Raw genomic sequence first — 15,232 nt, 5'->3', positions numbered from 1 at the left:
TACAAAGAGTCAGACACGAGTGAGCAACTGAACAAAAACACCCAGCTGGATTTATTCCAGATATACAAGACTCCTACAACATTCAAAACCAACTAATGTCGTCTATCACATCAACAGGCTAAAAAGAAAAATCACATGATTATATCAACAGATGCAGAAAAAGCATCTGACACAATCCATTACCTTTTCATGACAAAACTCTAAGTATACTAGGAATAGGAAAAACTTCCTCAACTTGATAAAGATTGTTTTAAAAAAAATCTACAGTTAATATCATAATTAATGATGAGAAAAAAAGAAACTTTTCCACTAAGAAGTTCAAGACTAGAAATGTCCCATCTCACCATTACTTCCCAACACTGTACTAAAAGTACTAGCTTATGCAATGAATGAGACAAAAAAAAAAGAAAGAAAGAAAGAAAAATGTGCAGACGACATCCCTGTTCACAGATAACATGACCATCAGTATAGGAAATTCAAAAGAATAGACAAATACTCTTGGAACTACTATACTAAGTGATTACAGCAAAGTTGTAGATTGAGGATTAAAACACAAAAGTCAAACACTTCTCTATATACCAGCAATTAATGAGTTAAGAACACAACATCATTTCTATTTACCACTACCAAAAATAAAATATTTCTGTGTAAATGAAAAAAAAATGCACAAGAAAAACAAACAAAAATGCTAATGAAAAATTCAAAGAATAGATGAATTCAGAAAGACTTAATGTTCATGGATAGAATGATTCAGTACTGTCAAGATGTCAGTTTTTCAATTTATCTTTTGATTCAAGACAACCCCAGTCAAAAGCTCAGCAAATTATTTATCAATATTGACAAACTGATTCTAAATTTTATCTAAAGAGGCAAGAGATCCCCAAAACACAATATTTAAGGAGAACAAATGACACTCTGACTTTAAGACTCACTATGAAGCTATAGTGATCAAGACAAAATAGTACTGCCAAGAAAAAAGGTAGATCAATGAAATGGAAAGGAGAGCCAAGAAACAATCGTACATGAATACAATCAACTGCAGTTTCCAACAGATGGGGTTGAAACAGCTGGACATCCACAAGGGAAAAAAACAGAATCTGAATACAGATTTTATACCTTCAGGAAAATTAATTCAAATTGGACTGCATTACCTAAATATAAAACATAAAACTAAAAAACTTTTAGAAAATCACTTAGGAAAAAACCTAGATGACATTAGGGATGATGATGATTTTGTTAGATACAACAAAAACATAATCCATGAAAGAAATATGTTATAACCTATAGTTCTTTAATATTAAAGACATGATCTGCAAAAGTTAATGCCAAAGGAATGAGAAGACAAGTCACAGACTGGGAGAAAATCTTTGGCAAAAGTCACATGTGATAAAGGACTTACTAAAAATGTACAAAGAACTCAAAATTCAACAATAAGAAAATGAACGAGGTTAAAAATATAAGGCAAAACTTTAATACAAACTTCAGTAAAGAAGATAGAAAGGCGGCAAATAATCATATGAAAGTTGCTTCTCATCACATGTCATCAGGAACAAGAAAATTAAGACAAGAATGAGATACCATTACACACCTATTAGAATGACCAAAAGTCTAATATTGATAACACAAACTACTGACAAAGAAGGAACTTTCATTTATTCTTGTAGGAATGCAAAATCATATAGCCACTCTGGAAGACAGTTTGTTGGTTTCTCAAAAAAACTAAACATACTCTTACCATAAAATCCAGCAGTGCATTCTTTGGTATTTACCCAGAGAAGTTGAAAACTTATTTAACATATTACCCTGCACATGGATATTTATAGCAGCATTACTCATCATAAAAATTGGGAAGAATCAAGAAACACTTCAGTAAGTAAATGTGTAAATAACCTATGGTACATCCAGACAAGGGAGTATTTACTTAGCACTAAAAATAAATTAGCTATCAAGAAATGAAAAGACATGGTGTAATCTTAAATGCATATTACTTAGTGAAATAAGCCAATATAAAAGGGCTACCTACTTAGAGTTCTACCCATAAGATATTCTGGAGAAAGGAAAACATGAAAGCACAAATAGCAGCAGATGCAGGATTTGAGGAGAGGGATGAATAGGCAGAGCACAGAGGATTTTTAGGAGAGTTAAACTACTCTGAACAGTATTATAACAATGTATACATGTCCTTATACTGTGTCCAAACCCACAAAATAAAAAGACCAAGAGTGAATTGTAAGGGAAACCACAGACTTTGAGTGATCATGACGTGGTATTGTAGGTTCGTCAATTACAACAGATGTACCTTTCTGATAGGTATGTTGACAATAAGGGAGGCTATGCATGTGTGGGTATATTGGAAACCTCTGTACCATCTTCTCAATTCTGCTATGAACTAAAACTGCTTTAAAAAATAAAGAAAGCAAAATACAAGTTAGGGGGGGAAAGTTTCCCTTTACCCTACAGAAAGGGGGTGAATATTTCTTCAATAGGACACAGTGGGGGAAAAATAGTGAATAGGTTGAGACCAGACTAACTAGTAAAAAAGTCCAAAGAAAGGAAACAGTAAAAAAAGAGATTTTTTGCTTTCTACTCCACATCAGGAAGAGTAAGAGAAGAGTGGTTAAACAGAGAGATGATACTCAAATAATAGAAACAATGAGAACTCCGGCATAAACTTGCCAAGCCATGAACCTGAGCTCCACAGTCCATAAACCAGGACCTCATTTGGATTCAGTTTCTTTTTATGAAGGAGAATAAAAATTTAATGTCTCTCAACAATTTTCACACAAGCTTCATAGTTTTGCCTATATTAAAAAATAAGTAAACTGGCATTAATTGTAAATAAGCACAAAACATCTTATTTGGATGATGGAAATCTGTACCCGGTTTGTGGTTGCAGTTACACAATTCTGTACATTTACCAAAAATCATGAAACTTCTCACTTAAAACAGGTGAAGTTAACGGCATGTAAATTATAACTCAGAAAAGTTCTTCAAAAGTCTATTTCACCTCTTTTTATGGCACTTCTTCAGATACTCTCTTCCAACAGAAAAAAAAAAAAAAAAGCCCAAATGCCTCCAAAGAATATCTTTTTTTTTCAACTTACTATAGTTTGGCTTGCCTGATGTCCCTTTTAAAATATGGAACTCAAGATCAATCACATCATTTCCATTCTATATAGAATAATGGGTTACTACTAATCTGTATCGACTTATTTTATCCTGGTCACTGTAGCTTATGACTGTTTAAACAACTATATCACACTGTCTGATTATATAAAACATAAACTTAAATAAAATCCATTAACTTTTTTACCAGTATAATTGACTGCCAAAGATATTTATTCCCAACCACACAGTATATAACAATTTTTTTCATTTTTTACTTAAAAATTAATATTAGTAAAAATTTGAAGAAAATAGAAAAGGCAGAGGAAGGACAAAAACCATAGCTGATACAGTATTAATATAATCTCTCAGTTAATAGGCTCTACTGATCTTTCTTTGCTTAGGGCTATAATTATCTAGTTCTATAACTTAAAAATTAACTGCATCTACCTGCTGACAACTCCACAAATTATATCTCCAGCCCAGACCTATCTCACAAAGTCCAAATTCATGTATATGCAAACAAACACATACACACACAAGTGCCCATTACATATGCATTGCATGCATATACATCTGTGTATTTTATGCGTCCAAAACCAAATGTTGAACTCTCCCTACTATCCCAATAACTGTCTCTACTTCCCAATCCATGGCCTTTCCCATTTCACTTGTCCCTCTAGCCTTCAAGCAGTTATCCATGAATCCTCTTTCACATTCCAGAGCCATTCCATTAGCAAAATGTATGAATTGTGCCTTCAAACATACATCCAGAATCTAACCAAGTTCTCATCACCCCCACTGTTACCATCCTGGCCAAGACTTCAACAACTTTCACGTGTTTTGCCGGAGAAGCCTTTACACAAGTCTCCCTGTTTCTATCATTGCCTCATTTTCCATTACAGTCTGTTTTCACATTTCTACGTGCTCTTTTCAACCATTAAGGAAGTTGCATAAAAACCCAGCAATGGCTTTGTTTCAGTCAGTAAAGGAAAATCCTTTATTTAGGCTGGTATCATCGCTCTGAACTTCTCTCTTGCCATTTTTTCCTTTCATTCACTCACCTCATTAAGTATTCTATATTTTCTAAACATTCTTAATGCATAGGTGGTTTTTTTTTAATTAACAGAAAAGAAAGCTTTTAAACAATAAAACGACAAGAGAGTAATTTCCCTTTTTACTCAAATGCTCTGTAAGTACAAAATTGAATAACAGGGTTAAGTCTTTAGAAGAAAAAACTAAGTTAAGTTCATTGTAGTAACTTGTAAGCCCTTAAATGTCTAAGTTGCTGATGAAAACTTTAATGAGGACAGTCTTCTTAAACGGTATCATGCAGTAGAATGATTTCTGAGTTTGGAATCGAAATATCCTGCTTAAATCTTCTTTCTACTGCTAATTATGAGACTAAGTCACTATTCTTTCTGATTCATAGCTTTCTCATGTATAAAGATGAATAGAACAATCTGTAAAACTCATCATAAACTCGTGCTTTGCAAGAGAATAAACTTATTTATGGGTACCTATTATTGATCGGGACCTAACAGAAACACATCCAACAAGACTGACTTATTCCCAGGGATGCTACTGAAAGTTCTAGATTAATCTTCATACACAAAAGGATGCCAAAGAAACAGCCAAAAATACCACAAATGTTAAGGGCTGCACTGCATAAGTTTATACAATTTGCCTATTAAGTGATCTCAAAACTGAGAGGGATGGAGAGGTTCACTCTCTAGTAACTGCAAGGGCAAAGAAGCCACAAAGCTTCCTGAAGAGAATACGGTTTTTAAAAGTTCAGAATGTGTATCTGAACAAAGGGGATGGGGCAGATGGCGTCAGATGACGATCCGAGGATTAGGGATTATTTTTCAAGAGATCCGTGGGAACTTCGTCTGGCTAAAAGAAACCACGCGTTAGAAAGGACGAATCGCCTCGGAGAGAAAGCTACAAGATAGGTTGTAGTTTCGATTTCTCCTTAAGCTGGTGAATTCTCGAAATTTCGTCGCCCAAACTGAACCACTTACCGGGTCTAGCGGGCTGCAATGCTTTATGAGTTGGGAACTAGCGGCCCAGACCCGGCACTGTCGGACAAATCTCTAGGTGGCCATTTCCGTTCCGGAGACCGTTACTAAGGGAACGGGTCGAAGCTCTGCGCTGACCCCATCGTGGTTTTTCCTAGGCGGGCCAGAGAGCTTCGGGGGCGTGGTTACGTGAAGGACGCACGCAGGGGGCGGGACAGACGCGAAATCCGACCAAAGACCAGGTTATGTCCCAGGGCGCATGCGTGCGGTGCTTGCCCGCCTCATACCAGGAAGTCCTCGGCGGCCTTGGGTAAGGTGAAGCTATGGAAGCTAAAAGTATACCTGCCGGCGAATCTTTGCGAGAAGCCACCCAGCGAAGGTTGCGGAGATTTTCAGAGCTTAGAGGTACCAAAGGAGGAACCCTAGCACCTCCCCTGCAATGGATAGTAGGAGTTCTTACGTGCTGGGATATTTGCTGGACTGCCACTTCCTTTTATCACCTGCGGACCTAGGACCCTGGCTCAGGCGGAGCTAATGTTCCTGTTTTTTATTCTTCTGTCACTCTACTTTCCTTCCGTTGTGCCTATTACTTTCCTCTAAGTTTACTTCTTATTGCATATGTGTGAGGAGGATGGAGAAGAAAGACACTTATTGGCCTGACTGGTGAAGCTATAAATACAAGTTAAACATTTGGTTAGTTCATTAACAAAAATTACTTCAAATTAAACCTAGAAGACCTAACGCATAGTGTTTTGACGCTTATAAATACAATTTTAGCTTTCTCCCAGTCTCTACCTATTTCACCAATTTGTTCCATAATGTGAACGCTTACTAAGTGAAAAGCCAAACAATATGAAGGAATTATGCATAAAATATTTCAAGGGTTAGAAAATTTTTTAAATTTTTTTTAAAAGACTATACCACTTGCAATTTCTTGTACAACTATCTAATAGGTTATGTTTTTATCGACATTACTGCTTTTTAAAATAACAGAAAATAGTATTTAAGTAACCTTCTCACCATCAGCCAAAAGTTCAATCTGTCTTTTGTTGAGTTCATCAGGGACCTGGGAACTTTTCTGTTATCCGGAATTTGGTATCATTCAACAATAGACTTTGTAAGCTTGCATGATTCAGCTTAAGGTAATTAAAAACTAATGTGCCCATATTTATAAACACCAACATTGTAGCAGTAGATCCTTGGGTTTAATTTTTATTACCCAACAAACATTAAGTTGTACCCATATGTGAAAATTGATTTTCAAAGCTGGAGATTCATTGATTCCTTTGGCTCCTCTTTTTATTTAAGAATTGAGCCCATCTTTAGCAAGTCAAAAGTACTTCTCTTAATCAAGAAACATTTTAACTCTAAGAATATCTAAGTAAATGAAATGGTAGACCAAAAAAGGAATAAGTGATCTAAAAGAGAGGAAGAAATAGAATTTGTCAACAACCCTTACAAGAGAAAAAGAATTTGTCAACAATCCTTATTAGAACTATTTTGAATCCTGCTAGCTGGCCACTCATTATTCCCTAATTCTCAAAAGAAGATACAGTTTTGGAGATACTGTTACCTGTCTCATCCTTTTTTCCAAATAGGTAAAACCTGTAACAGCTAGAGAATTCTACTAATATTTATCTTTTCTTTCTTTTTCCACATAGGCAAATCAATGGCAGCTGGAGAATTCTGGGACATTGTTGTAATAACAGCAGCTGATGAAAAACAGGAACTTGCTTATAAGCAACAGCTTTCAGAAAAGCTGAAAAAAAAGGAGTTACCCCTTGGAGTTCAATATCATGTTTTTGCTGATCCTCCTGGAGCCAAAATTGGTATGCGTTTATGGTTAGATTTTTATCTTAAGTTGTGGGTAGAATAATCAGTGAAGAAAAGTTTTCCTGTGGCTTACAGTTTATGGACTATGTATGTTTCCACCTATCGTCTTTACAAATATAAACTTTTTTATTGTAAATTCACTGTTTTTAAGAAAGGTAAAAGGGATGGCAGATGTTTTTGCACATTGTGGACATACCATGAAAAACTTCCAGAATATTATTCTATGTTAAAATAAAATTTATTAGTCTTAGTAAAATTTATTCTGATGGTAAGCATTCCTTTGAACCTTATCCATAGTTCTCTTAAGTTCCCTCCGAACTCCACAGTTTGTTCAGCAATTAAATGAAGGGAGCAAGTCAGGAAAAATACATATTGCCTCTTGAGACCCACAATGCACAATGTGAAAGAGCACAGTCTAATTGCATAAGTATTATAAGATGCTTACTTTTAAAAACAAGTTGTCAGCTTTGCCTTTTGACCTTCCCTTATAAATAAAAATACATGCCATTTTTCTGGGGGCCATTTTCCATGTGATACTTAAAGCTGAAGCCCCTTGATACCAGAATTAGGGTATTTGTATCTGATATTGGCTTGTCCTAATTAGCCGATGTTTTAACCTTTGTAAAATGTGGTCAATACTTGTGTGATTCTGATGTTTGAATGAGATTTAGGCACAAAATGTTAAATAACTTGTCCAAAGTAACTAGTAAATAAATGGAAGTTACATTTACTTCCATTTGTAAGTTCTTAGGAAACTTATATGATTTTTAGGAAGTCAGGTTCTAAAAAACTTTTTGGAGAGTAAATCTAAGGCACATATTTAATCATATGGGAGAATTATTTTAATGAACTTTATGGTTCTTAAGTCTAAGTAAATGTGCAAATTTATAGTCTTCTAGTGCCTAATTTATCATTTCTTTCTTTATATTACTATTTTCATGAGAGGATTAACTCAACTTTTATTACCAAGGCCTTTTCTCTGGGTTTTATTACTAATTATTTAATTGCCAGGAAATGTGTATTTAATTTGATTCTTTTGCCTGTATCTTTGCTCTCTGCCTAATTAATTTTAGCCACAGGATCTTATCCTCAAAGTTATAACACCTAAATTTACTGTAATAAAATAAACCCTGCTTTTTAACTTTAAGGAAATGGAGGAGCAACCCTTTGTGCCCTTCGATGTTTGGAAAAGCTTTATGGAGATGAATGGAATTCTTTTACCATCCTATTAATTCACTCTGGTAATGTTATACTTTACTAACTTACATTTTCTTTTAGTATTTTACCCTTGATACCACAGGGACATTTTTCTCCCTTACTAATACTTCTTTCCTTCTTCTTGATCTTTTGTTTTGAATTTAATTCTGCTCTGGAAACAAATATTTCATGTATTTCTTGATATTGTTAAGTTGTTAGTAGCATAATATCTTTCACAAAATTTAACCTTAAAATCATGGATCACATACATTATCAACTTTTCATGGATATTGTTCCATTTTCCTACAATAGAACTCATCAAAATATGAACATTTCTTGATAATGCTTTAGAAAGGATTCTTGCTTTAGGGGAGAGGCTGCTTTAGTACTATGATTACCAGACTTTAGACAAAACATTCTGTTACACATTTTTATCTAGTTATTGGTGGCCAAATCTATAATCCTTAAGAGTTTAAAAACAAAAGAAAAGGTGATGACAGAACATAGAGTTGACAAAGTATGAAAGAGGGGAAATCACATACAAATAAGGTGGTAGAAATATAAGAAAGAAATAATCTCAGAATAAAGGATAGTTTTCAAATTGGACAAGTTTGGTTGTATTAAAATTTTGGTTGTATGATAGAAACCTCTGTTACTTTCCCTCTATGTACTGAGGGCTGGTGAAACTTTGTCATGGACCTGCACTGTTCAATTACAGATATTTTAGAACCATTTCTCCACATGGTTACCAAGGCACTTTTCATTTCTTATGATTCACACACAGAACAGTTCTTTTTGAAGATGATATCAGGTAAAACATCGAAGTTCTAATTTTAAGTTTAATTTAAAAGATTAAAAAAAAAAAAGACTTACAGTTTTATTCCCAAACATTATTATTATTACCAATTTAGTAAAAATTAAGTTAAACACCAGAAAATGTATACAATTGATCCTTGAATAACACAGGGTTCAGGGGTGCTGACCCTTAACACAGTCTGAAATCTGCATGTAACTTCATAGTTGAACTACTATAGAGGTGGTGGTTCCACTCTGCATATCCACAGTTTCTCATCAGGGATTCAACGAACCTGGGGTCATACAGTCTTACAGTATTTATTGAAAAAAAATCCTCATGTAAGGGGACTGGTGTAGTTCAAACCCTTACTCTTCCAGGGTCAAGTATAATTAAAAATAGGTAATTCTTGTAATGCGAAATTTTACTGTTGGTTAGTATTTGGGAAATGAAAAAGAAAGTATTAACTCTTGTTGGTTGAACAATGTACTCTGAGGTGAGTACTTTACGTCTACTATTGATCTTATAATAATAATTATGATTAAAAAAAGCATTATTCCACATCTGCTGTCTTAGAGTAAATCCAAAGATAAACAATTAAAAAATGGTATACCAGAATTTAAACCCATTTTTGTGTGACTGTTTCTACTATGTCTCTCACTATAATTAGTTACATAGTTACATAAAATGATGTAACAAATTATAGTGTATTTAATGTATTTAAGAGAAAACACTTCTCAAAGAATTAAGTCATATGGCTCATCATTGAGGGAAAAGCCTTTTTAAATTAAAAACAAGTATATATTGTAAAATGCTTTTATATAAATGCACCTTTACTGCTTTTAAATGTAGGTAATAATGTGACGAAAAATGTTGCATCTGGAAGTTAGTCCTCAATAGATAATTATGTATACTGGTTTTTAGGTCACATTTTCCCCCCATGAAGTGGATTTTTAATATGGGAGTTTACACATGATTGAAATTTACTGTTTAAAATGTAGATACAAGATCATATTTTTGCTCATTTTCTTTTTTACTTGTTCTGCAGTTGATTCAAAAAAGTGTCATAGCCTATAAAGCATATTTAGAATTCTTTCCTAGTCTAGAACTGCATTATATCAAATCTTTACAGGAGATTGCTCTTTGAATTTGAAATTCAAAATTTATTATTCTTTCCTGGGGTATAGTAATGCATATATTTTAAAAATCTTTAGAGATATTTTGAGTTGTAACTGATGCTCCTACATTTTTAAATCTTACAAACAATCTTATAAACATTTTAAAACAGTTATTTTTTTAAATTCTGTATAGGTGGCTACAGTCAACGCCTTCCAAGTGCGAGTGCTCTGGGGAAAATTTTCACTGCTTTGCCTTTTGGTAGTCCCATTTATCAGATGTTGGAATTAAAACTAGCCATGTACATTGATTTCCCCTCACATATGAATCCTGGAATTCTGATTACCTGTGCAGACGATATTGAACTTTATAGTACTGGAGAATCTGAGTTTATTAGGTTTGACAAACCTGGCTTTACTGCTTTAGCTCATCCTTCTAGTTTGACTGTTGGTACAACACACGGAGTGTTTGTCTTAGAACCTTTTAACCATTTAGAATATAGAGACCTCGAATACAGAAGTTGCCATCGTTTCCTTCATAAGCCCAGCATAGAAGAAATGTATGAGTTTGATGCTGTGTGTAGACCTAGAAAATTATTTCAACAGGGATTTGCTGGGAGTGACATACCCTCTCTTAGATTAGAGGCTGAGTATGTCTACACAGACAGCCTATTTTACATGGACCATAACACAGCGAAAAAGTTACTTGCTTTCTATGAACAAATAGGTACGCTACACTGTGAAATAGATGCCTATGGAGACTTTCTTCAGGCTTTGGGACCTGGAGCAACTGTGGAGTACACGAAAAACACATTAAATGTTACAAAAGAAGACTCAGAGTTGGTAGACATGAGGCAGAGAATATTTCATCTTCTTAAAGGAACACCATTAAATGTTGTTGTTCTTAATAACTCCAAATTTTATCACATTGGAACAACAGAAGAATATTTGTTTCATTTTACTGGAGATAGCAATTTGAAGTCAGAGCTTGGCTTACAGTCTATAGCTTTTAGCCTCTTTCCATCGATACCAGAATACTCTACTAACAAACCCTGTATTATTCAAAGTATACTAGATTCAACATGTTCTGTGAAACCTGGCTCAGTTGTGGAGTATTCCAGATTGGGGCCTGATGTTTCAGTTGGGGAAAATTGCATCATTAGTGGTGCTTATGTCAAAACAACAGCTGTCCTGCCTGCATATTCTTTTGTGTGTTCCTTAAGCTTGAAGATGAATGGACACTTAAAGTATTCAACTATGGCATGTGGAGTGCAAGACAACTTGAAAAAGAATGTTAAAACATTGTCAGATGTAAAGTTACTTCAATTCTTTGGGGTCTGTTTGCTGTCATGCTTAGACATTTGGAATCTCAAAGTTACAGAGGAACTATTCTCTGGAAACAAGTCATGTTTGAGCTTGTGGAATGCTCGTATTTTCCCAGTTTGTTCTTCTTTGAGTGATTCAGTGACAACATCCCTAAAGATGTTAAATGCTGTACAGAACAAGTCAACATTCAGCCTGAATAACTATAAGCTGTTGTCCATTGAAGAAATGCTTTTCTACAAAGATGTAGAAGACATGATAACTTATAGGGAGCAAATTTCTCTAGAAATTACTTTGAATAGGAAACAGTCTGATTTAGAGACATCTTATTAAATATTGTATTGGAGAAGGAAATGACAACTCACTGCAATATGCTTTCCTGGAAAATCCCATGGACAGAGGAGTCTCATGGGCTATAGTCCATGGGGTTGCAAAGAGCTGGACAGACTGAACTTCTGAGCACAAATATTGTATATTTTGCCTTTCTTGACTGAGCAAGATTGCAGATCCAGGAGTTTTCTGTAGACTGTTGGTTTTTAATAGAAGTGAATTAATGAAAATTATATTAACATGATTGATGTAACATAACATTAATAACAAAAATATAAACAGTTTTATAGTGAAAATTAATATTGTAGGGCTGTAAGTTCAGAAAAATGAGTTTTTTAAAGTTTTATCACTATTTTAACTTTTCTTTTATAAAGATGGATTTGTGGAATGTTATTTATTCACAGAGTAGTAGAACAGTCTTAAAGGTAATTTTCTGAACATACCTTTAAAATTTTTCATCTTCTTTTGGACTTTGGTTACAGTGAAGTTCTGAGTATTCACTGGCAGTTCTCTCCTTGAGTGCATTAATCCTATTCTGGTGAACTGTTATAAGCATGCCATCCTATAGGGTCTTCAAAACACTGTAGAAATGATGTAGAAGTCCTTTTGCAGAAGCAAATCTGTGGCAGACAGTCAGATAAAATCAATGCTTAAACTATTGTGATAGTCTTAATTAAGAAGTACAAAGTGTTCTGAAATTGATGATAAAAATCTCTTTTATTAATCTTATCAAAATGAAACCAAAAGGATATATGTGCTGTTTTATCCTTATAAACTTGAACCCATGCCTGTGTATCTTAAAAATTTTCCCCAAAGTTTCATCTATAGGAAAGCATACATACACATAAAACTCAAGAATCTGTATAGGAAACTGTTGGAATAATTGGGATTCCCTGATAATCATATAAATTCATTTTGGACATTATCTTAATCCTCCCTTATTAATCCTTTAACAGAACTATTAAAATTACCAGATGGACAGATTTTTACTTTTCATTTTTTAATTTTCTGACCATGCACTCGTAATGATACTGAGAAGCAGTAAATGGCCAAAAGGTAGACAGAAAAACAGAATGACTGTGAAAATATACAGATAATTAACAGCTTCAAGACAATAAAAGTTGGCTGGAACTCTAAGCACTGTGTTCTTATTTTGGTATAGGCACATATTTGAAATGTTTTCATTCCAAAGTCTAATACTAGAGAAAAGTTTTGTCTGAAGTTTTGTGTTTTAACATGAATAAATTGAAATAGAACTGGTCTGTGCCACTGTTATTTATATGTCAATATAAAATTAGCATATCAATATGAAAATAATTGTTTGGTAAACCAGAAGTGACTTATCAGCAAGTCTCAATTATGACATTTATGTGTATTTTTTTTTTCCAAGTTTCTTCTCAGGGGGAAAATAAAGATATATGGTAGCTGTTGTTTAACAATTACTGATTTACTTGCAGAGATTTCAGAGGATGTTATGTGTCATTCATTAAAAATTCATTGCTATATTTCTAATCTAATTGATTTAAGGTACCATCAGTTATTAAGAATCATCATTTTATGTTTCACTGAAAAAGAAAACACTGCCAATAAAATAATATGCAATGCTTTTCTCATTACTTGATGTTTTTATTTATTGGAAATCTTTTTGAAAGGCACTTATACATATTTGTGTCATGTAACCCTTTTGCAAATACATGTAAAGGAACAAAAAAGTGAAATATTAAAAAACAGTCAAAACTTTTCCATAGCTTCACATCTAGAGACAAACTTTTCTAAAGCAATATTTAACTTAAGAGTGGTTGATCCATGTGTTTCCACCTAGTACCATCTTCTGTGCTATCAAAGGTATTGATAAAGCTGCATATTCTTCAAGTGCCACCACCACACTGCTGCCTGGATTGACCTTCAAGCCATGGCCACCAGATACTTGTTCTGCAAGTTGGATGCTGGTGCTTTATTTCTTGATAAAGTTGTTTCACTTTTGCCTTAATCACATCTCTTGAAGGTGGTTGACTTCTATTTAATATCAGTGGGAGGTTTCTGAGAAGTTAGCGGTCACCATGTTAGTCATATTTTTGCACGATGTATTAATGCTAATTGCTTTGAAATGTTTTCTGTTCCAAGAATTTGGCAGTGTCTGCTTTAATATGCATGCATTTGTGTATAGTAACACACATGTACCACCGGCCCTGTACCTAACTCAACCAATGTGATAATCACCTGCATGAATAAGTAAGAAATTGAACATTTTCTCTTGCTTTATCATTTTTACTTCATAAAATCACAGCCTTTAAATCATAGGCTTTCAAGGTTTGTAAAAGACAACTACTATTTCTAAATATATTCTGTAAACTTACTGATGAATTAATAATGACCAAGAAGAGCATAGAAAATAATCCAACTTTTGATACTGATCTTCTACCTTGGGCATTTATCTTCCAAACTAAACAAAACAGAAGTAAAAAGTGTGTATTAATTATATTAAGTGGAAATAAATTTTCAAATATCCAAGTAATATGCTGACAATCTCAAAAATTTGATGGAATGAATCCAGAATCACTTCTCACAAGCAATGATCCATTCATCTTCTGAGTCTAGACAATATTACCTCTGTTAAAAATTACCAAATTTAGCACAGAGCCAAAATCAAAATTTGCCTGCTGCAAAACATATGCATGGCTATCATGGCTGATAACTAGCGTGTTACATGTGCCATTCACATACGCCAAAGTATCCTCTGGACTTGAGCAACTTGGAGACCCAAAATTTAGGAAACTTGGTGTAATCTGGAAGAGTTACAAAGAAAAAAAAGGGAAAGTAATTTGCTTAAAATTGTCTAAAGCATTTCAGGTGCTCTTTTTGTTTAGCTAAATGAAACGCAAGTCTTCATCTATGTCAATAACTAAATTATTCTTATAGATTAATGTGAAATATTTCAGGAGAAATATTTTAAGCTACCATGAGCTGCATTGTTAGTACCTCAGTCATGTTCAATTCTTTGCGACCCCATGGACTACCCCCCCCCCCCCCAGGCTCCTCTGTCCATGGAATTCTCCAGGCAAGAATACTGGAGTGGGTAGCTCTTCCCTCTCCAGGGGGTTTTCCCCACCCAGGGATTGAAGCCAGTTCTCCTGCATTGCAGGCAGATTCTTTACTGTCTGAACCATGAGGGAGGCCCACTATTTTTAAGCATAGTTTAACTTAAATCTTTTTTTTCCTATAAAATATGTTTAGATAAAGTCAATTTCTGTTGTGGTTGAGGAATACAACTTTTTTTGTTTATACTTTGTGAAATTATATTATTAATATTTCAAGTACTGAACTTTGTCAGAAGTCACATTCTCCTTTCTTTCAGTACTGATATGCTCAATTTCAGTATGCTAGTATTCATGTTCCCATTTGTCTATATTCACAGAAATTTCGAGCTCATTTGTTTTTAAAGTATTTTAAAGAGCAAATTGCATCCATTTCTGGTGGGAAACAACCAGTTCCTGTCTCTGGCAGAGCTATCTACA

General features: G+C 34.1%; 2 protein-coding genes across 5 annotated transcripts in view; one reads left to right on the top strand and one right to left on the bottom strand.

Moving 5' to 3' along the window:
• The window catches only part of LRRIQ3 (leucine rich repeats and IQ motif containing 3), a 194,355-nt gene extending 189,080 nt beyond the window's left edge, over nucleotides 1-5,275 (bottom strand). Inside the window, exon 1 of the mRNA XM_065910938.1 lies at nucleotides 5,130-5,275. The gene's annotated coding sequence lies outside the window, so the exon portion shown is untranslated. The remainder of the gene's footprint in view (nucleotides 1-5,129) is intronic.
• A 117-nt stretch (nucleotides 5,276-5,392) lies between these two features.
• Nucleotides 5,393-13,887, top strand: FPGT (fucose-1-phosphate guanylyltransferase). Of its 4 annotated transcripts, none has more exons than XM_065910908.1 (4): nucleotides 5,393-5,531; nucleotides 6,788-6,955; nucleotides 8,108-8,200; nucleotides 10,261-13,886. In XM_065910908.1, exons 1-4 carry the CDS (start codon nucleotides 5,450-5,452, stop codon nucleotides 11,718-11,720), a joined length of 1,803 nt encoding a protein of 600 aa, XP_065766980.1. In that variant the 5' UTR covers nucleotides 5,393-5,449; the 3' UTR covers nucleotides 11,721-13,886. The 4 variants fall into 4 exon arrangements, with proteins under 4 accessions (XP_065766980.1, XP_065766990.1, XP_065766985.1 ...); XM_065910913.1 differs by lacking the exon at nucleotides 5,393-5,531 and adding an exon at nucleotides 5,539-5,819 and having other exon boundaries at nucleotides 10,261-13,887; XM_065910918.1 differs by lacking the exon at nucleotides 8,108-8,200.
• The last annotated feature ends 1,345 nt before the right edge of the window (nucleotides 13,888-15,232 follow it).

Source organism: Muntiacus reevesi, chromosome 1, assembly GCF_963930625.1.
Source record: "Muntiacus reevesi chromosome 1, mMunRee1.1, whole genome shotgun sequence".
In the NCBI taxonomy this organism is placed as follows: domain Eukaryota; kingdom Metazoa; phylum Chordata; class Mammalia; order Artiodactyla; family Cervidae; genus Muntiacus; species Muntiacus reevesi.
Note: the sequence above shows the minus strand (reverse complement) of the source record. Positions and strands in the feature narration are given on the sequence as shown.